The 19,404-nt window shown below is 33.0% G+C and overlaps 2 protein-coding genes across 6 annotated transcripts; both read left to right on the top strand.

Moving 5' to 3' along the window:
• Positions 1-8,354: 8,354 nt before the first annotated feature.
• On the top strand, positions 8,355-11,325 carry LOC120195842 (probable E3 ubiquitin-protein ligase WAVH2). Of its 3 annotated transcripts, none has more exons than XM_039197776.1 (3): positions 8,355-8,654; positions 8,947-9,015; positions 9,773-11,325. In XM_039197776.1, exons 2-3 carry the CDS (start codon positions 9,003-9,005, stop codon positions 11,170-11,172), a joined length of 1,413 nt encoding a protein of 470 aa, XP_039053707.1. In that variant the 5' UTR covers positions 8,355-8,654; positions 8,947-9,002; the 3' UTR covers positions 11,173-11,325. The 3 variants fall into 3 exon arrangements, with proteins under 3 accessions (XP_039053707.1, XP_039053709.1, XP_039053708.1); XM_039197778.1 differs by having other exon boundaries at positions 8,355-8,655; positions 8,918-9,015; XM_039197777.1 differs by having other exon boundaries at positions 8,355-8,657; positions 8,950-9,015.
• Positions 11,326-12,461: 1,136 nt separating this feature from the next.
• On the top strand, positions 12,462-15,672 carry LOC120195806 (protein PHR1-LIKE 3-like). Of its 3 annotated transcripts, none has more exons than XM_039197741.1 (6): positions 12,462-12,822; positions 14,100-14,176; positions 14,291-14,327; positions 14,574-14,652; positions 14,748-14,817; positions 15,060-15,672. In XM_039197741.1, exons 1-6 carry the CDS (start codon positions 12,639-12,641, stop codon positions 15,489-15,491), a joined length of 879 nt encoding a protein of 292 aa, XP_039053672.1. In that variant the 5' UTR covers positions 12,462-12,638; the 3' UTR covers positions 15,492-15,672. The 3 variants fall into 3 exon arrangements, with proteins under 3 accessions (XP_039053672.1, XP_039053673.1, XP_039053671.1); XM_039197742.1 differs by having other exon boundaries at positions 12,463-12,822; positions 14,291-14,303; XM_039197740.1 differs by having other exon boundaries at positions 12,464-12,822; positions 14,291-14,345.
• Positions 15,673-19,404: the final 3,732 nt, after the last annotated feature.

Genomic DNA, 19,404 nt, shown 5'->3' with positions numbered 1-19,404 from the left:
CATTAACATCTAACCTATCGTTCTTGCACAACTCATTTTAGTCGAATGAAATCCTAACCTTATCTCTAAGGTGGATTAGGCCTATTTACTACCTAGAACCCTTTGTTTATGTAGTTCCTCCCTAGTTTCTCTTGAATACTAAGGATATTTTGCCAATATATTCTCTTGAACCCTAAGAGCCTCCTAAGGAAAGGCTACTCTCGTAGCTCCTACAACCTTAAGGCATTAAGTATCATAAACAAAACAGATTAAAGCATAGAAAAACAACCATTCATTGAAATAAAACTTAAATATCCAAGCGAACTCCTACCAAATAAGATTAGTTCATGGTGGGGTTCGAAATAAACAAGCACAATTCAAGTTTCATTCGTTCCTTACAACCCAATAACCAAAATATGAAAGCAAATAACTAAGGGAATGAGGAAAAGCCTTCGACGTGCACTGTTGGAGCTTCTCTCGGACACCACGAATTGCCCCCAATGAACCTTCTCTCTCTAAATTTTAAGCTCAAAATGGCGTGGAACCAAAGTGCATAACATTGTGGCTTCATCCTCTATTTATAGGGGGAAAACCCTAAAGATTTGTGTCAAAATTCTAAAAATACCCCAAATCATGCTTAATTCACGTGAGGATCGGGCAGAGCTGGCAATGGTCCAGCCTGGATGGTTGACTGAGCACCCGACAGACAACACTGATTCAAGCGGATTTCTCGGTTATGGTCAGAGATCACGTGAAAATAGGGGCAGCTGGCTCCAAAAATATCTTCTTTCATTTTGTTCGCTCTCGAAATGCCAATCCGACTCGACATTTTCATTATGCTCAGCAATCTCCTTATGCCATGACATTTTCCTTTTTCTTTTCCTTGCTCTCAAATCTTACACATCATTAAGCAAACACCTTCCCCATAAGGCATCACTGATGACAAATTAAAATGTCGCGGCAAACCTAATTCCACCACATTCAACTATATGCTCATAAATGCATCTATGTGGTCCTAAATGAGCTCTTAGACATTCAATAACTTAAGTGAAAAGGTCTCAAAATATGACCTTTTTACGGAGTTATCAAGTATTGATACCCTTCTTAGGGTATCGGTACCCTCATTGCATTCTGTGATTTTTCGTTTGAGAGGGTATCGATACCTGTTGAATGGGTACCAATACCCCTAGTCCAGAAATCACATTTTTATGCACGAGAATTCTTCATTTTATCTCAAACACTTTATATTTCAACCCTTTTTGTATTCTTAACTTACATACACTTACTTAAACCAATTTATTTTCATTCAATACCTCTTTAACTTAAAAATCCACTCCTCCACATAGCATTCAAGAATCATACCAAATTTTCTATATGTTTTAAATACAATTCTATTACTCTAAATCTCTTAATTAAACTATTGACAAGTCAAATTTAACTTCAAATTCTACTTATCAACTCTTTTCCAAAATTTCATTCAAAAACTCCAAATCTTTAATCTCCCATAATTCTTTCATTCTTTGCTTAAAAGCTAACTTAAGCCTTCCTTAAGCTTTTCTATCATCTAATGATCATAACTCAATGTTAAATTCAACTACATATCAACCAAAAAGAAATCTTACATTTGTTATTGGCTTCCACACGTGAAGAAGGAATGAGAAGAAGAGAACTCTGGAAACTGGAACATTTTCTCGGAGAAGAAGATAACTCTGGAAACTGGAACCTTTTCTCTTTTCATTTCCACATGTTACATCCTATATAAAGGAGGAAATAAAATATTTCTTGTAAAATTACTATTATACCCTTCAAAATTTACATAATTATCATCTAATCCAATAAGGACTTATTCCTATTTAAGTCATTAAACTTTTAACTTATTTCAAAATCAAGCATATAGTTTTCAAAATTTGTAATTTAGTCACTGACCCTGGTTTAAGATGTTACAGGTACTGTATCCGACATATTTTCACGAACTATCATGGAAAGTTCAAGAAGAATGATAAAGGTTTATTACTTGTGCGCATGGGTATGTCACAATTCTTAATTTATTTCTCCATCATTTTAATTTTTTATGGGAACTTAACATTAAGTATTACATTTGATGCTCAAGTTACGAACTACTTACTCAAACGTTTGAGTCAATACTTTATGATTTGCGAGGAAAAATGAGCAAGGATACAATTACATCAGCCTCATAAACAAAGAAATGTGGACAAATGTATATGATAGTGGATATCGATATGGACGCATGACGACCAATTTTGTTGAGGCTATTAATTCGACATTAAAGGGGGCATCATTTACCTGTAACAACTTTGGTTAAAACGACCTATTTTCCTTTGGGAGCGCTTTTTGCCAAGCTCAGGGGACAAGCTGAAACTTGGATACAAAACAATCATGTTTATCGCCCAAGATTAGTTGCAGATCTATAAAAAAGATTTGTTGTTTCAAATGGAATGTCTATAACAAGCTTCTCTCGAACTCATGAATTATTTCGTGTCACATAAATGTCACGACCAGTTCAAGGGATTGAAGCTAATTCGTTTAGAGTTAATCTATAAGACATGTGGTCTGACTGTGGATTTTTTCAAGCTTTGAAATATCCATGCTCCCATGTCATAGCAGCTTGCTCTTATACCCATCAAGACTATAATCGTTTTATGAATCCTATATACTGACTTTCGGAAGTATTTAAGGTATATGAATTTGATTTCCCCCATAGGTAATGAGAAATACCAATATGAGGTTCATAATTGGCTTCCAATTATACCAAATCCTTCCTTATTAAGGGAGGCATGTCGTCCAAAATTCACTCGAATTCATTGTGATATGGATATTCGAGAGACACTCAAAGAAAACAAAAGATGTGGGCAATGTAGAAACCTAATCCACAATAGGAAAAATGTCCATCTCTTTTATCATCATATAACCATTGATGATGTGACAGTGAAATTATTGTTTCTGAAATCTCAGTTTGTGTTATTTCATTTTTCGTTTTCATTGCATTAATGTCATTTGAGCATCACTAAGTAATGGGATACTCAAGTAAAAAATAGGTAAAAATATTACAAAATAAATAATAAAAATAATTAAATACAAACATTAAATACAAATGATACAATTCAAACAATTAAATAATAAAAACATTAACAAACAAAATAAATAAAAAGTCTATAATTAAATAAAAACATTACATTTGCTGATAAATAAAGAAAATTAAATAAAAACATTACAAACCAAACAAGTCTATCGATGTTTGCGCCTTGAATGTGTTCCATAAGACGGTGGCTGTCTATTTTGATGAGGGTTTCTTCATATAAGATGTTTTCCCCCCTCACTCTCATCGTTATCATCATCAGCGGTAGCAACTATATTTTTTTGATGAGGGACGAATGACGATGTAACACCTCCATAGAATAAGGACCTTGGAGTTGTATGACTAACGTTCTCATCGCTCATAAAAAACTGTAAAAACTGTGAAAACATCGACATCGATGACTGCGAAAATTGGACCAGAGGTGCCTGAGTCTGTGGTGAAGTATCACCCGCCAAATAAGCAACATATGAAGCCCGCGTTAGATCTATAGGCATGAAACTATAATATCCACCAATAGTTGTCATAAAACCCTACGACGGTGGCATCTAAATCGGTTGTGGTGGCATCTAAAATGGTTACGGTGATATCTAAAATGGTTGTAGAATGTAAACTAATATAGACGATGGTTGCTGTGATGGTTTTGGTGCTACAACTAAGGATGAACCAAAAACGTCTATTCTCCGTCCATGAGTCAGGGTATGATGATGTTGTGACGGTGGACACTTTTCTCAATACCGATTAATGTTCTCACCTCGTGCTTCCTCTAAAAGTAGGAAAATTTCTCGTTCGTGTTGAACCATTGATAATAGTCATCTGCAACCAATTAATAATCCACATAAATCGATTTCATGCGAGGAATACATCATTGTCGATCCTCCTAGATCATTACCCACTCGTTGTGCTTCATCAGCCAGTTGATTTCTTTTTTGCCACGTCTATCGATGTTATACAAATTATCGAGATTCATAGGTGCTTCAGGAATAGATTGTACGAAACCAAATTGGCAGAACATGCGATCAGTGGGATGCCACTCGACAATAGCATAACATATCAGAGAAATCACTACCATTCGTACATCTAATGGGTCACTCAAGTGAGGTGGGATGCAATGCCTCATTTCTTTAGTAGCATAAGGAGTCAATTGAAACTAAAACAAATGTATATAATACTTATCAAAATAATATTTTAATTATATGATTCAGTTAAAGGTAAGTAATAAAATTTAAATACATACCCGTGTAATAACCTTTTGAACAATGAGTAGTCGAATGTCATCCAATTCATCTAGTATATCACGATGATCTTTCCTTATGACCACCTATTCAATGTAAAAAAATTCATTATATACTCAAAAAATTTATTTATATACGAACTTAGTATTGGAATTACCTCAACAATAACGCGAAGACTAACAAGTTTTTCATGACCGGGCATAAAAAGGGTATGTGATACCACGCCCATGACTGTAGAAGAATGAGACATCCATAGATAGAAATTTTTTTATAATCAGTTGCTCGGCACATTTCTCTATACATAGATGCCAAAACCGCGGAGCCCCAACTGAATGAGTCGGAACTCAAAAATTTGTGATGTGACATAACCACATACAATAAACTTGGTTGCAAGATTTATCGGGCATCAAAATCCTTCATATGAGTCATAATATGCAAGTTCGGGCAAATATTTTAGCTTGTTCCTCTGAATAGTCGTCGTTCAACTGTCGAAAATTTGTAGTTAACCGTGATAACGGTATTCGACCACCATTGAAATTAGGTGGGATACCTCCAAGATACTCCTCACACAATGAATGTCAATCACCATCCGCCACACCAGAAATGACATTCCCATCTAACAGAATCCTCAAATGTAATGAAACATCCTCCAACGTAATAGTGTACTCCCCAAACAACAGATGGAATGTGTGTGTCTCTGGTCTCCACCTCTCAACCAGTGCATAAATAAGGTTGGATTCAATGTTACAATGCCCTTCATATCTAGCTATGTAACTAAATCTAGCTTCGACTAAAAATGGCATACACGATTTAATATCTCTAACTTAATATTACGAATAAATGAATCTAATATACGGTCATTCCCCTAATTAAATAAATAGTATACAAATTAAAATATAAACTAATACTAAAAATAAATAAATAAAACATTCTCAATAATTAACATAACACAATTTAAAATTGTTACTGTATATGCAAAATGACTCGAGATATGATTTCTATCTAAATACATCAACCCACCTTATATTTTATAACTGCAAAACATAAAATAATAGCACAATAAAATATAATAAAATAATAAATTGTTTAATGATTATAATATAATTAAAATAATTTTATTTCTAAAAACAATAATACAACCCACTTGAAGCTTGTTAGAAGGAATGATAAAAGTAAGAAGGAGAGTGTTTTTTTTTGTGCGGTTTGAGAGTTGTATGAGGTGGTATTTATAGGGGGAGGAGTAGATGGTTAGTAAGGGAGAACGACGCACGATTGAGAGCATTTATGGAAGACGCGGATGATGATCGTGTCGTCAACCACGAGTAAATTTTATTACAAATGTGCGGATGGCGATCCGCGCTTTACCTACATGGTGCTAACTAGAAAAAAACTTAGAGAAGATGCGTTTAGTGATTCACACTTTCGTCTATGTCAACAAATAGATGTTAGATTAATAAAATTTAGTCAATGAATATCTGACATGTAATTATTAATTCTTTAAGTATTTTTTTTAAAACGCCTAAATCTAAACCCGAAACTAATAATTATGCAAACCTCCATCAAGTGATTGTGAGTGATGAGATTAGGCGGAGCTTCTGACAGTAGGCTCCGGTGCCCGCATCTTTGTTTAATCTGTTAAATCATAAAAGTAGGTTATCCCCAAACTTTTGCTTAGTTCAATTTATCTTGTAAATACATAATTGGTCAACTCCGGCTTTTCCATTTACGTACCAGCACAATCAATGCATTTTAATAATTATATTCATAATCGATTATTACAATCACAAATAAATTGATAATTAGAATGAAGCTTCAAATACTAAAGTGTGATCAGATAAATAAAATTTGTGATTCAACAGTCTATACTTTACTCACATATTTTACGTTTATTTGATTTAAACTTTTTTTTTTTACTTTTAATAATTATGTTTCTAGTTTCTACTACTAATATATTGCTGTAATATATAAACAAAGTTAATAACTTTATTTAACTATAATATAAAAAAACTTTTCATAAAATTATATAATAATTTATTTAAAATAGTAAAACTTTTTTTTAACTAAACTAAAGGTGATTATAAAATAATATAAGTTCTATATATTATTAATTATTTGACAATAAACTATTAATTACCTCTTAATATAGTCATTGATGCTAAAATTCGTTATCTCTAAGAATAATAATTATTTATTTAATCGCTGAAGTAATTTAGTTTGTGAAAAAAAAATTTACTTGAAAATTACTAATTTTTTTCTCCCCTCCTCCTCTATGACCATATATTGCTCAAGTCTTAACTCCCTCCAAATTTAAGAGAAAAATGAAAAAGTGGATAGATAGGCTAGAAGGCAAGCATGGAAAATCGTGACGGTCACAGTCATGGACACACACAGATGTTCCATAGCCACTTCAAATTCAAATCCGACGCCTAACGGCTTTTTCACTTTCACTTTTGCTTTCTTCACTTCTCATTTTTTTGTATTACTTTGGTCCCTACTTTTACTTTTATTTCGCATGCATATTTTCCCTTGGACTGAACTTAAATAAATTTAATTTTCTTTTAACGATTCCTATTCAAGTGGAGGTGAAAACAAGTTTTGTTCATCATAAATGTTGAATTTATAATTTAAGAGATGGAAGATGTTAATCGAAAGTTTTTAACAACTTTAAAAATTATTGACTGAATAATTTAAATTTTGATTTTTTCAGTAAACAATAAAAATTAATTTCTTTAAAAAATAGGAGTATAATATATGGGTTACATCTTTGCCTAACGTCAAAAATTTTGTTTTGATTTGAATAGGCAGTGGTAACGTTGGCCATTTCCTTGGATAGTCAACATGTCATGAGAAAAAAGGATTTAATTTTTAGCCGAACGATGCATCATAAAGTATATTGGAGTGTCTCTTTAGGATATAATGTAGAATTTAATTTTTAAGGGTTTATTAAAATGGTTGTTTTTATTTATATTTATTTTTTAAGTATTTTGATTTTTAATATTTAATTCTAAAATAAAAAGATTCATAATATTTGGCTGAGTAATTATCTTGATTTTTATTTTTTTTGGAGTATTTTAAAAGCTCGGTGTTTCATTTAAAGGTAAAATCTCATTACATAAAAGTTTTTAATAAAAAAAATTTAATCACCTTATAACTTGTAATCAATAGAATTATAATAAAATTCAATTTGTTTTTTATTAAAATTTGGATAATATTTACTAAATACAAATTTGTACATCAATATATCCATGGATTTAAATTGTGGTCTACTATCAAAATAGCTATTATTATAACAATAGTAAATGTGTTATCCGAAATTATTTTTTTATAATCACGATATATCGATATTCACAATGGCCGTAATATCACTTGTTGTTGTTGCAATCGTAACAGATACAACACAAAAAAAATACGATCGCAATTATAATTTAAATCCTTAATTAGATGTATTATTTTTTGAAATTACTTTTACGTGCAATATTTTCGTTCACCCGTCATCCTATAGTTATTTTATTTTTAAAATTATTATTTTTGAAAAACAAACAAATAAACTTGTTGATGGTTCTACAGCATGGGAATTAACAAGTGGGGAGTAAGGGGTCAAAGAAATTTAAGGCGTAGTACCAAGCCAAGCCAATAACCATCGAGTCCCCATCTTTACTTTAAGACTTGATAGTGAAAATAAGAAAAGGGTGCAAGGCCCAAACCCCAATAACAACAAAGTGTAATTTGAACGAAAACAAAAGTGCATTATTGTTCAAAGTGGTCCCTCCCATGAAGCATTCTTTTGTTTTCTTCCTATGCGCTCTACCAGTTCATTGTTATTATTATTTTCTAAGAAATAAATATTGTATGCAAATGAATTATGGAATTTTACGTTTGTTAAAGAGTCATAATCTTTTACATAAAAAAAGGGAAACGATGGCGTGTACTGTGTGTAGCATAAAATTATATATGGTATATGGGTCTACAAATACATCGAAATTAAAGGGGGGGGGGAAACAAAGTGGAGGTGACATCAAACACTTTTTTTTTTGAATCAAGTGACAACAAACACTCCATTCAACGGCAAGGGGCTGGTTTAAGACCTTTGAGAGTGGTAGACATCTTTGCAGATTTTGCAGAGTATTGTCCCTGCGCTCTCTCTCTTTGTCCCTTTTCTTTTACTCTTTCCCCATTCCATCTGTTTTTTATTTCAGTATAGGAAAGGTTGAAGCTTGAAGAAGAAAGAGGGCAATGGGGGCAGGATCAACTACATCTTCTAAGCTCAGAAAAGTTGCCAAGAAAATTGTGGTCGCTGCATGTGGTTCCTTCTCCAGGAATACCCCTCCTTCTCCCCCTCATCCTGCTGTAAGACCCTTTTTAACTCACACGGTTTTAGACTATGAGGGTCTGATTTAAAGATCTTTTTTTTTAGTATGTAATGTGGCAGATTGGTTCAATCTTTTCATTTTGTACTGCTAATTGTAATTTCTGAGAAAAAATATTAACGTCTGATGTTGTGAATTGCAAGTTTTTTCATTTGCTGCAACAATTTCAAATGCTTTACTTTTTTGGTATGAGGTGGATGACAGCTCTGATCTTCATGTCAAGGTTGATGGTTTATATGCAGATGTCATTATCACCATTGAAGCCTAAAAGTAAGTTGGAACCGGGATCAGCTGGAATTGAAGCAGAATTCATCACCAACCATAAGGATGTTACATCTAAGGTAACCCCATCCAACATTTGCTTTTGCTTTTGCTTTTGGATAAACTAAAAGCAACCGATTTTCCTTTTCTTTTTCATTCTTGTATGTGGGAAATTACATATTATGCCAGGAGAATAAATAGCAGTTGGGACTTGAGAGACTAGGAAGGCAGTGCTTAGCTTTCATATCCCACTGTCTGCAACCATTTACTCTCTCACCACCTTTTTCCCCAAAAGGAAATAGTTATGAGTTTACAGCTCAAGGGTTAGGCATTTGTTATGTTATTTTCTTAAAGTAGAAAAAGAGAGTAATATACACTCATGGAATCCGATGCCATCTCGTCTTATCATTGACAAGGGAATGTATCATGGTTCTCTTGTTTGGAGCAAGTTATTCAATTCTTTTGAGTTTCCTTCTAATAGGTTCATGGTCTGGATATTTGCATGCGGTGATAATCCCTATATTGTGGTAACATTTAAGTTCCTTAAGTGGTTGTGATTTCAGTCCCTGATATATGCGTCTTCCAAAAAATTTGATTAACCGCACAAAACATTATAATATTTACATTTTGATCATAAATGTTTGATGAAACTTGACCCATGATGAGGTTTACTTGTACCTTTATCGTGATATTATATAGTAATTTTAACTTTGGTAACAAAAGAAACTTATAGCCATGCTGACATGTGAAGTGGATTCTTGAGAATGATATCAATGTTTGTTCATTTTAGTTCTTGACCCGTCATCATAGATTTTCTTATACGGCTGTTTGTGCATTTCTGCAGAACATATGTGCAATATGTTTGGAGGTTCTGAGTTATAGTTCTGACAGCAGCCCAGGGCAGGCTATATTTACGGCCCAGTGTTCTCATGCATTCCACTTTTCCTGCATATCCTCCAATGTTCGCCATGGTAGCATCACCTGCCCTATTTGCCGTGCTCACTGGACCCAGTTGCCACGCCACGTAAACCCACCTTCATGCTCACTCTCTTGCAACCAAAATGACCCTGTTTTTCGTATCCTGGATGATTCCATTGCCACTTTCCGGGTTCATAGACGCTCCTTCCTTCGATCAGCACGCTATGATGATGATGACCCTATTGAGCCTGTTGACACACAAAATCATCCCCGTATTGATTTAGCTCTGATCCCCCTCCAACCAACAGTTTCGACTCACCCCTGCCGCTTTTGTCATCAACCCAGTTCACATTCATCTTTGCAGATGCAGGGAATTGGGCACATCCCAAACCACCACCATCATCGCTTCAGCAGCTCTTCCTCATCAACTTTACAGTTACAACCACCAAGTGGACAAACACCTTCCAACATGTGCTCCTCCCCAAATTGTAGACCAGCTTATCTCAGCGTAAAATTGGCACATCCACAAGCTATGGACATGGTATTGATTGCAAGCCCCAACGGTCCACACTTGAGGCTTTTAAAACAATCCATGGCATTAGTGGTATTCTCTCTGCGACCAATCGACCGTTTGGCCATCGTGACATACTCATCTGCTGCAGCACGTGTCTTCCCTCTCCGGCGCATGACATCCTATGGGAAGAGAACTGCCTTACAAGTTATAGATCGTCTTTTCTACATGGGTCAAGTTGATCCAGTTGAAGGGCTCAATAAAGGGATAAAGATACTTGAAGATCGTGCACATAAGAATCCACAGTCGTGCATCTTGCATTTGTCTGATAGTCCATCGAGACCATACCACGCCATGAACCTGCAATTTCCTATTCCAATACAGCGGTTTCACGTGGGATTCGGCTTTGGCACCTCTAATGGTTTTTTGATGCATGAATTTGAAGAGTTTCTAACACAACTATTGGGAGGTGTAGTTAGAGAAGTTCAATTGAGAATCGGGGAGGAAGGAAGGATCATTAGGCTCGGGGATCTGCGGGGCGGTGAAGAGAGAAGGATTTTGATGGACTTGGGCGAGTGTGTACACGTTTCTGTAGGGTATAGCTACGTCGAGGGAGGAAGCGAGGAGTACATGAAAACAGGTGAAAGTATGGTGAGTGTGGAGGATAAGAGGGAAAGAGATGACAGCAGCAGAGACGGTGGTATCGGCATTGTTGGGGGAAGGACCAGCAGTGTTGAGAATTGGGATTACCATGATTCTTACATGGCTAGAAGATGGGCTAAGCATTTGCATGGATACAGGTTCTGAATACCAAGTCATGCTGCCTGCCTCTGCCAAAATCCTTTGTAGATATGCCCACAATTCATTCATTTCCACTGGGATTTTGGTCATTCAATCCAATGGCTTATCCTCACTTCCATACATCTTTAATATGCAGCCTGTTTTTGAATTTGTTTCTCTACTCAATTCATCATTGGTTGGGATCAAGGCTTTGTTGAACTCGCATCACTAGAATATTGTCAAGCCTAGTTTCGGACTATAGATTTATTTTCTTGAAATATTATAAAATGATTTTTTATTTTTGTATTATTATTTTAAAAAATCCAATATAAATAGGTATTTTATTAACAAGTTGGTGCAATTATATTTTGCAGAAATTACATGAAAACCCTTACCAAAATTAAGGAGTGTTTCACGTATGCAAACACACTTAATTTGATCGCAATTGCAATTACAATTAGAGAGTGAGTGTTCGATCGAGTCGAGTCAAAAAAATTCGAGTTGAGTCGAGTTTATAAAATTCGAGTCGATTTGAGTTTAATTTTTGAATTTCTATTTAAATTTAATTGTAAATATTTATAATATTATGGTATTATTTGATTCTAATTCAAATGGTTTTTTATAACTATATATATATATATATATATATATATATATATATATATATATATATATATATGTATATTCATATTTTTCCTATGTGATATACAAATATTATAAGAGTTGAGAGACTTACACAAACTTAAAAATCAATCCACTAATTACTAAAATTTTCGAGTTATTATTCGAGTTGTATTTTACAACTCGATTTGATTTGAAATTTTTTCGAGGCGAGTTTATAAAATTACAACTTGAAGTTAATTCAAGTCGAATCGAGTTTTGCTCAGCCCTAATTGCAATGCAAATTATGTCTCCAAAAATGTAAATATTTTTGTAATTTAAATTAAACTGAATTGTTTTTAAAATAAAAGGCCATTATTATATACATTAATATAAAAATATCTTTTAATATTATAATGAATAATGATTTTAATTTAATATATGAAGCATTCGTATTATATAATTCATTTAAAAAATAAATAAATAAGTTTAAATTTTATTTTCATAAGAATCTTTTAGTCAAAATTTAATGTTAAAATTCAGTTGGCTAAATATTTATATTCTTAATTTTGAAAGTTTTATCAGATGCAAGTCATATAATATTATTTTACATGTACAAGACAATGGAAATTATTGAGTATAAGTATAGGAAATAGAAAATTGAAAGATGGACAAATCGAACTGTGAAGGGCGTGGGAGGAGCAACAGCAAGAACCCAGCAGCAGCGGTTTGAGTGGCTCTCTGTCTTGCTTTTAATCATCTTGTGGTTCAATTCCCCTTGTTTTGACTGTTCCTCCTACAGCTGGGCAGAGCACAGCAGGACTGGAGGAAAAGCCGAGTAGTTTCTTGTGGGTGGATGTGAGATTTGTTGGAGTGAAAGAAGAAAGAAGAGAATGGATATGTACCATCCGAGTCAAAGGCTCCCACCACATGAAGAAATGCTTAATAATCTCAATCACAACGGATTCGGAGAACCTTACCTCGTCTTGACTTCCGATCCTAAGCCTCGTCTCCGTTGGACTGCTGACCTCCATGACCGATTCGTCGATGCCGTCACTCAACTTGGCGGCCCCAATAGTAAGATCTCGATTTCTTCTTTCTGGGTTTTTGTTCGTCGCCTCTAATTTTACATTTTCACCAATTTTCGTTGCCTGCTTTATGCAACGTTCAGAGCTAAACATTTGTGCTTGTGCTACAATACTAGATGTATTAGGTGGCTGCCTAGTAACTGGCCTGGGAGATATGATAATCTGCTGTAGTTTACTTTCTCTCAGGCTTGTTGGCGAATTGACTGGTTGAGCTTACTGAAACAAAGCAAAAAAAAGAACTTTGTTGAAATAAACTTGATCTGAGCTAACACCTGGCATAGCACAACTTATTCTAGTTTGAGATCCAAGTTCCCTGTAGTACGTGTTGGCAAAACTAGGGAGGATAGAGTCAAAAATAGTACATACTACTGTAAATTGGGATATATTTTATAGAGGTTAGGTTAGTGGAATTTTCTTAATGGTGGTTTGGTCGTGTATAAGCAGATTGAGGAATTCTTCTATTAGAAGGATGGAGCACATTGATATTGCACAGGGTAAAAGTTTGAAGGAGAGAAGAAAAAAAGACATGGGTGGAGGTGGTAACAAATGATAGGGAGTTATTCAAACTTTAAGAGAGGATTATAGTTGCTAGGAACAGTTGAAGAATAAGGATTCATGTATGTGACCCAATGTGAATTTGTCTTGATTTTATACCCAACCTTAAATGTATTAGAATTAGAGAATATTAATTGGGAAACTAATTGGGTCACAAGCAGAATTAAGGCTACAACAGGTAACATGTCTTTGTTAGCTGCTAGAAAACTGTTTCTTATTCTTTTGGCATCAAACAGGATCTGAATGAATAGTCAAGGATAAAATACTTGATTTGTCTTACATTTGAAAATATTACAAAAAATCTAAATGTTGTGCTTGTTTATGTTTTATTAGGTTTTAGCTATGCTATTAGCAAAGCCTTCTGTGTCTCCAAATTTCATCATTGTTTCAATGATTCAAGTCCCGGTCCCTTATCTTTTCTCTGAATAAGGCTGTAGCTTTTCTCTTCTTTTTTTCTATTGTTTTGTTCCTCCCCCTCTCTCAAATCAGATGTCAATAAATGTCATCCAGCATTTATGCTTGTTAGTCTTATGTATGTTGTCATATTACTTCCATACATGCATTGTTTTGTTGGAATGTTCCATGTGATATACTGTTAGCTCTTCTTGAGCATGGTTTGGACTATGTTTTTATGTTAAGTCTTTTTTTGGCTAACCATACTTATAATTAATTCAGTATTTTATATGATCTGATTATGCATAACTTCTGCAGAAGCTACACCAAAGGCTATCATGAGGACAATGAATGTGAAAGGATTAACTCTTTTCCATTTAAAGAGTCACCTCCAGGTTTCTTCATTCTTGTCAATCTTTACCTTGTCAAAAGAATTACAAACTTGTGCTTTCTATTAAAAGGATTCTCTTATGGAGGTGTTATACATCGGTATGTTCACTGTCGTACAGAAATACAGGTTAGGTAAGCAATCGGGGAAGGATATGGGTGACGGACCAAAAGATGGTTGGTTCTGCTCCAACACTTTTTCTTTCTTAATATTTACTTTATTGGCTACTGTAAATGAATTTGGCTTGCTTGAATCTTAATTTTAAGTTTCTTTCACCAAAATGATTTACTTTCCTGTCCATCTTTTCAGATTTAAGAACTAAGTTTTTTTTGGTTGTAATAATTTATAAAGTGACAAGTATTTAAAACTTAAGATTGAATTCTATTTTCTTCATTTTTATGAAGGGATGTCAGCTTCATATCTTTTAGAAAGCCCTGGAACCAATAATTCTACCATTAACTTGCCAACTTCTGACATGAACGAGTGAGAATTTTCCTCTTTTGTCTGAAAATATGGTTTCATTGATAGGATTTCAAATCTTAAGCCAAGTTCTTGATGTAAATGAGTTTTACGTGCAGGGGTTATGAGGTGAGGGAGGCATTAAGGGAACAGATGGAAGTACAGAGTAAATTACATTTGCAAGTTGAGGTAATCATTTTCTTCCTTTCGTAGTTATTTCTTTTTTAAGCAAAAGTGTTGCAGTGCGTATTGAATGTTTCTGGGGTCTTGTGCAATTCCATAGCTTCTCTGATCTGGAGAAACTTGTTATGAGGCTTATATAATTAATTGATAGTGGGAAAAGTCCTACTCAATATGTTTGATAGAATCCTCCAGATCAGACTGTGAACCCCATAATCAAGCTGGCTAATGTTATTATGTGTCCTATATAGGCTGAAAAACACTTGCAGATTCGCCAGGATGCAGAACGAAAATATATGGCCATGCTTGAGAGAGCTTGTAAGATGCTTGCTGATCATTTTATCGGAAGTGTTGAAGTTATCAAAACAGATAACCTGGAAGTTGGTAATAAGATGCTGAGAAATTATTCAGTGGATCCACTTGGATTTTACTCTGCCCAATCTGCTGAGGTCGTGAATGCATGCGGCCAAGAAGAAGAAATGCCAACCGGTCTGCTCTCTCAGAGGGCTGATGGTTCTACCGAAAGCTGCCTAACTTCACAGGAGAGTTCGGGAGGATTGACAATGGAAGGATCTGCTGTTGAAGGGAAGAAGAAGGTGCTCAACTTGGAGGGAACAGCAGGATCTGTGATCTGGAGTGATGCCAGGGTTAATCACCAAGGGCTAACTGGATTTCAAATGTAGAGATGTAAAATGAGTGCTACTCTTTCTGTTTGCTCAAGTTATTACATTATCAAGTGCAAATGTGGTGATCTATTGGTGTCCACTAGTTGTCTCAAAATTGTAAATCCAAGTTGCTTATGTTGCCTCTAGGCATCAAATATTTAGTCAGTCTCTTAAACATATTGACTTGTGTTAATTTGATAGGAAATCGATGCGATATATGAACTCCAAACTCTAAATGCAATTCCTAGTTTTCGATCTCAACTTGCGATGTTGCATGCATCAAAAGTTATGCTTCAATGGAGGTTTGTATCCAGGATATGTGAAGTTTTGGTTTTGCAGTGAAATCGAAGGCTGCAGAGCATGCTACTTTCCCAAAATATAGTGTGAAGACAAACATCTATGGAGGCCACAAGTTGCAGTTTCGAAGAGTAGAAAGCTCTCTAAAAGCTAATACGAGAGCTTCCGGCAGTTTTGGAGGTGAAAAGGCATGATGATTTAGACGAGTTTGAATTCGACTCGAGCCTTGAGTTGAATGTGATTTTTCAAGTCAAATTCTAGTAATTTGTGCGAGTTGAATGAGAAGCAATATTATCGTTAGGACTGTTTATTTTCCCGGTAAACTAAGTTTTTGGTCGTTCAACTTCGTTTGTATTTTTATTTTGGTCTCTCAACTTTAAAGTTATTATTAGACTTTCGAATTTTACTCATTTGACCTTCAAGTACTTATATTATTTAGATTTATGTTAAAAATCTAGCATTCATCGGCGTCTGAGTATATTTTTTTCAAATTTGAACTGGGACAAGAAATATAATATATATCGATTCCATGTTGATTAGATAGTTAAGATTATAAATTGGATCAAGAAAGTGTTGAAGCTTTTATTTGAATTTTATTAATTTTGATAAAAAAATTTGAAAAGAATAAAAAAAGAACGTTTCGATATATATCAATTGTGTCCTGAAGGATGGATAAAGATAATCAATTGATAGTGGAAAAAGATTTCGGTTATAGGGAAAAAGGTAAAATTTTAGTACAATTTTATATAAGTCCCAAAATATAATATTTTGATGCTGATGTTAATAATTAATGTTCAAATTACTAAAATAAATAGATTCTGTAAGTTTAGCAATAAAATTGATTTTTTAATTAGAAGATTAAAATAGAAATAAATACAAAAATGAGTGAGTAATCTACCTCTTTTTTTTTATTAATCCGTGTATATAACTCTCAACCATTTGACGTTAGACGCTCACACCTAGGGATGGGCATGGGTCGAGTCAGATTTTCGGTCCACCCGATCCGACCTGAAAACTAGAAATCCTCCACCCGACCCAAAAATTATACACCTTCCACTTGATTTTTTGAAATAAAATCCAAATCCGACCCGATCTGATCTGATCTAATTTTTTGAAAAAAAATATGAATCTGACCCAACCTAAAATAATATATTTATTAAATTATAATATTTTTATTCAATAAAAATAGAAATTTAATTGAAAGAAAACAATATATAGAGTATATTATTATAATTATCCTTAAATATATAAGGTAAAATTATAATTTTTTTCGAGTCGTATTAGCTATTTTTCACCCTAAATTCGAACTCGACACGAACATAACTTTAAAAAAATCTAACCCGACCCTGATTTTTTTTTAAAATCCTACCCAACTGGGTTGGGTTGGGACCCGTCGGGTTCGGTTCTCATACTCATCTCTACTTACACTCTTAATATTTATGGTGTTCGAACATGATATCTCAATAAATAATTAAAATTAGGGTAAAGTATAGTAATGGTCACTGAACATTTCTGAAGCTTGCATTTAGGTCCCCCAACTTTTAAAACTTGCAATACAGTCCCCCAACATTTATTCCGTTTGCAATATGGTCCCCCAACTTAAACCACCGTTAGAAATTAGGGTAAATTATATAAAAGGTTATTGAACTTTTTAGACATTTGAATTTAGGTCCTCCAACTTTTAAAACTTGCAAAACAGTCCTCAATTTCATTCTAAACCCCAATTTCCAAAGTAATTCATTTTCATTCTAAACCCTAAATTCCAAAATAATTCAATTAAATTCAATTATGTCATATTTATTATTATTTAATTTCATCTTATTTCATGTGATACGTATTTTTTATATAAATATAATAGTATAATTCTTATCTGTTGAATAAATTTTTTAATTAAAAAAAGTAGTTAGGATATAGAAGAGGTTGAAAATAATTCAAATTTTAAATTTATAAAATGTTATTTTGACGTATAAATAAAAGTGTAAACTACTAGGTTGACAACTTAACTATCTAGCCCTTTTTACTTTTGTCATCGATCTTTTAAATTTATCAATCATACAACATAATTATTTAACTGTTTCAACTAAGCCACTAGTCGTTACCAATTGATACAAATGATGAAGTGGCAGTTAAAAGGAATTGACATTATTATTCATTCAGTCTTTATTATTTATATAATCAATTTGGTCCTAAATTAAATAGAATTTAATAAATTAATCATTTAATTAGGATCTGACATGTGTTAGCACATGATCATGACACATGTCATTGGTAACACATGTCACCACCTAATTATTTATATATGCTATCAATTTGGTCATAAATTAAATAAAATTTAATAAATTAATCATTTAATCAGGATCTGACATGTGTTAACACATGATCATGATATATGTTATTGGTGACACATGTCACCACCTAATTAGAAGAAAATTAAGTTACAAAGAAGTAAAATTTGGGTCTTGGGCAAACTCAAACCTGAGTCACGCAAATGAAAGATACAGGGTGGAGCCACTAAGCTAACACCATCTTTTGTGTTAAGAGATATACAATAATACATATACTAGTAGTATGACCAATGCCAGGAAAAAAAATATAATGGAAAATGGAAATAATGAGATTTGAACTTCGGCAAAAAATTTGAAAGCAATAAATGATGAGAAAATATTATATTTTTTTACAATAAAAAATATTATATTTGATAAATTGTTTGATAGATTTAATATATTTTTTAAATATTAGTTGATACAATATTTTAAAAGAATAAATTTAAGATTTATATATTTTTAAACTAAATTTAATAATTATATTTTTCATATTTATAATTCATGATTTATATATATAATCTTAAGTTGAGTATTTCTAATATAATTAATAATTTTAATTTCTTATTAAAAATAAAATATTCAAAAAATATAAATGATTCATACATTAATATATGAATATATTTTTTTATTTATACATCTAAATATAAATATTCATTTATATAAATATATTTTTATTCGTATATTGAAATATTTTGATTAAAATATAAACATATTTTAAATACTAGTTTATACAAGAAAAAATAAAATATATCAAAAATATAAATGATTCATACATTTAAATATAAATTGAATCATTTATATTTTCTATACATCTATATTTAATAAGAAAATAAAATTATTGGGGGACTGTTTTGCAAGTTTTAAAAGTTGGGGACCTAAATTCAAGTGCTTGAAAAGTTCAATGACCGTTTATATAATTCACCCTAATTTTCTAACAGTGATTTAAGTTGGGGACCATATTGTAAATGGAATAAATGTTGGGGGACTGTATTGTAAGTTATAAAAGTTGGGGGACCTAAATGTAAGCTTCAGAAATGTTCAGTGACCATTACTATACTTTACCCTTAAAATTAATTAAAGTGAAATAACGAAATAAGCAAGTAAGCAAGGCGGGGCGGAATGGAAAGACAGTTTAAATTAAAAAAAATGACGTAACCATCAAGAGGAGAAAAGACAGAAATAGCCGGAATCATCGAAGAACGGACGGAATATAACGAGGTAAATTCCGTGAAAGGCCGGTCGCTACATGTCATTCTCCAATTTCATTATCATCAACAAATATTATTTGTTTATAAGAATTTACAATTATG

Source organism: Hibiscus syriacus, unplaced genomic scaffold (assembly GCF_006381635.1).
Source record: "Hibiscus syriacus cultivar Baekdansim isolate YM2019G1 unplaced genomic scaffold, ASM638163v2 tig00117021_pilon, whole genome shotgun sequence".
Lineage (NCBI taxonomy): Eukaryota > Viridiplantae > Streptophyta > Magnoliopsida > Malvales > Malvaceae > Hibiscus > Hibiscus syriacus.
This window is presented reverse-complemented; position numbering and strand designations above follow the sequence as displayed.

Bases quoted from the DNA above. Each gene is read 5' to 3' on its own strand.
- LOC120195806 (XM_039197740.1), top strand. From the start codon at position 12,639: ATGGATATGTACCATCCGAGTCAAAGGCTCCCACCACATGAAGAAATG. The intron at 14,177-14,290 runs GTTTCTTCATTC...ACTGTCGTACAG, and splicing joins ATTTAAAGAGTCACCTCCAG to AAATACAGGTTAGGTAAGCA. The intron at 14,653-14,747 runs GTGAGAATTTTC...TTTTACGTGCAG, and splicing joins CCAACTTCTGACATGAACGA to GGGTTATGAGGTGAGGGAGG.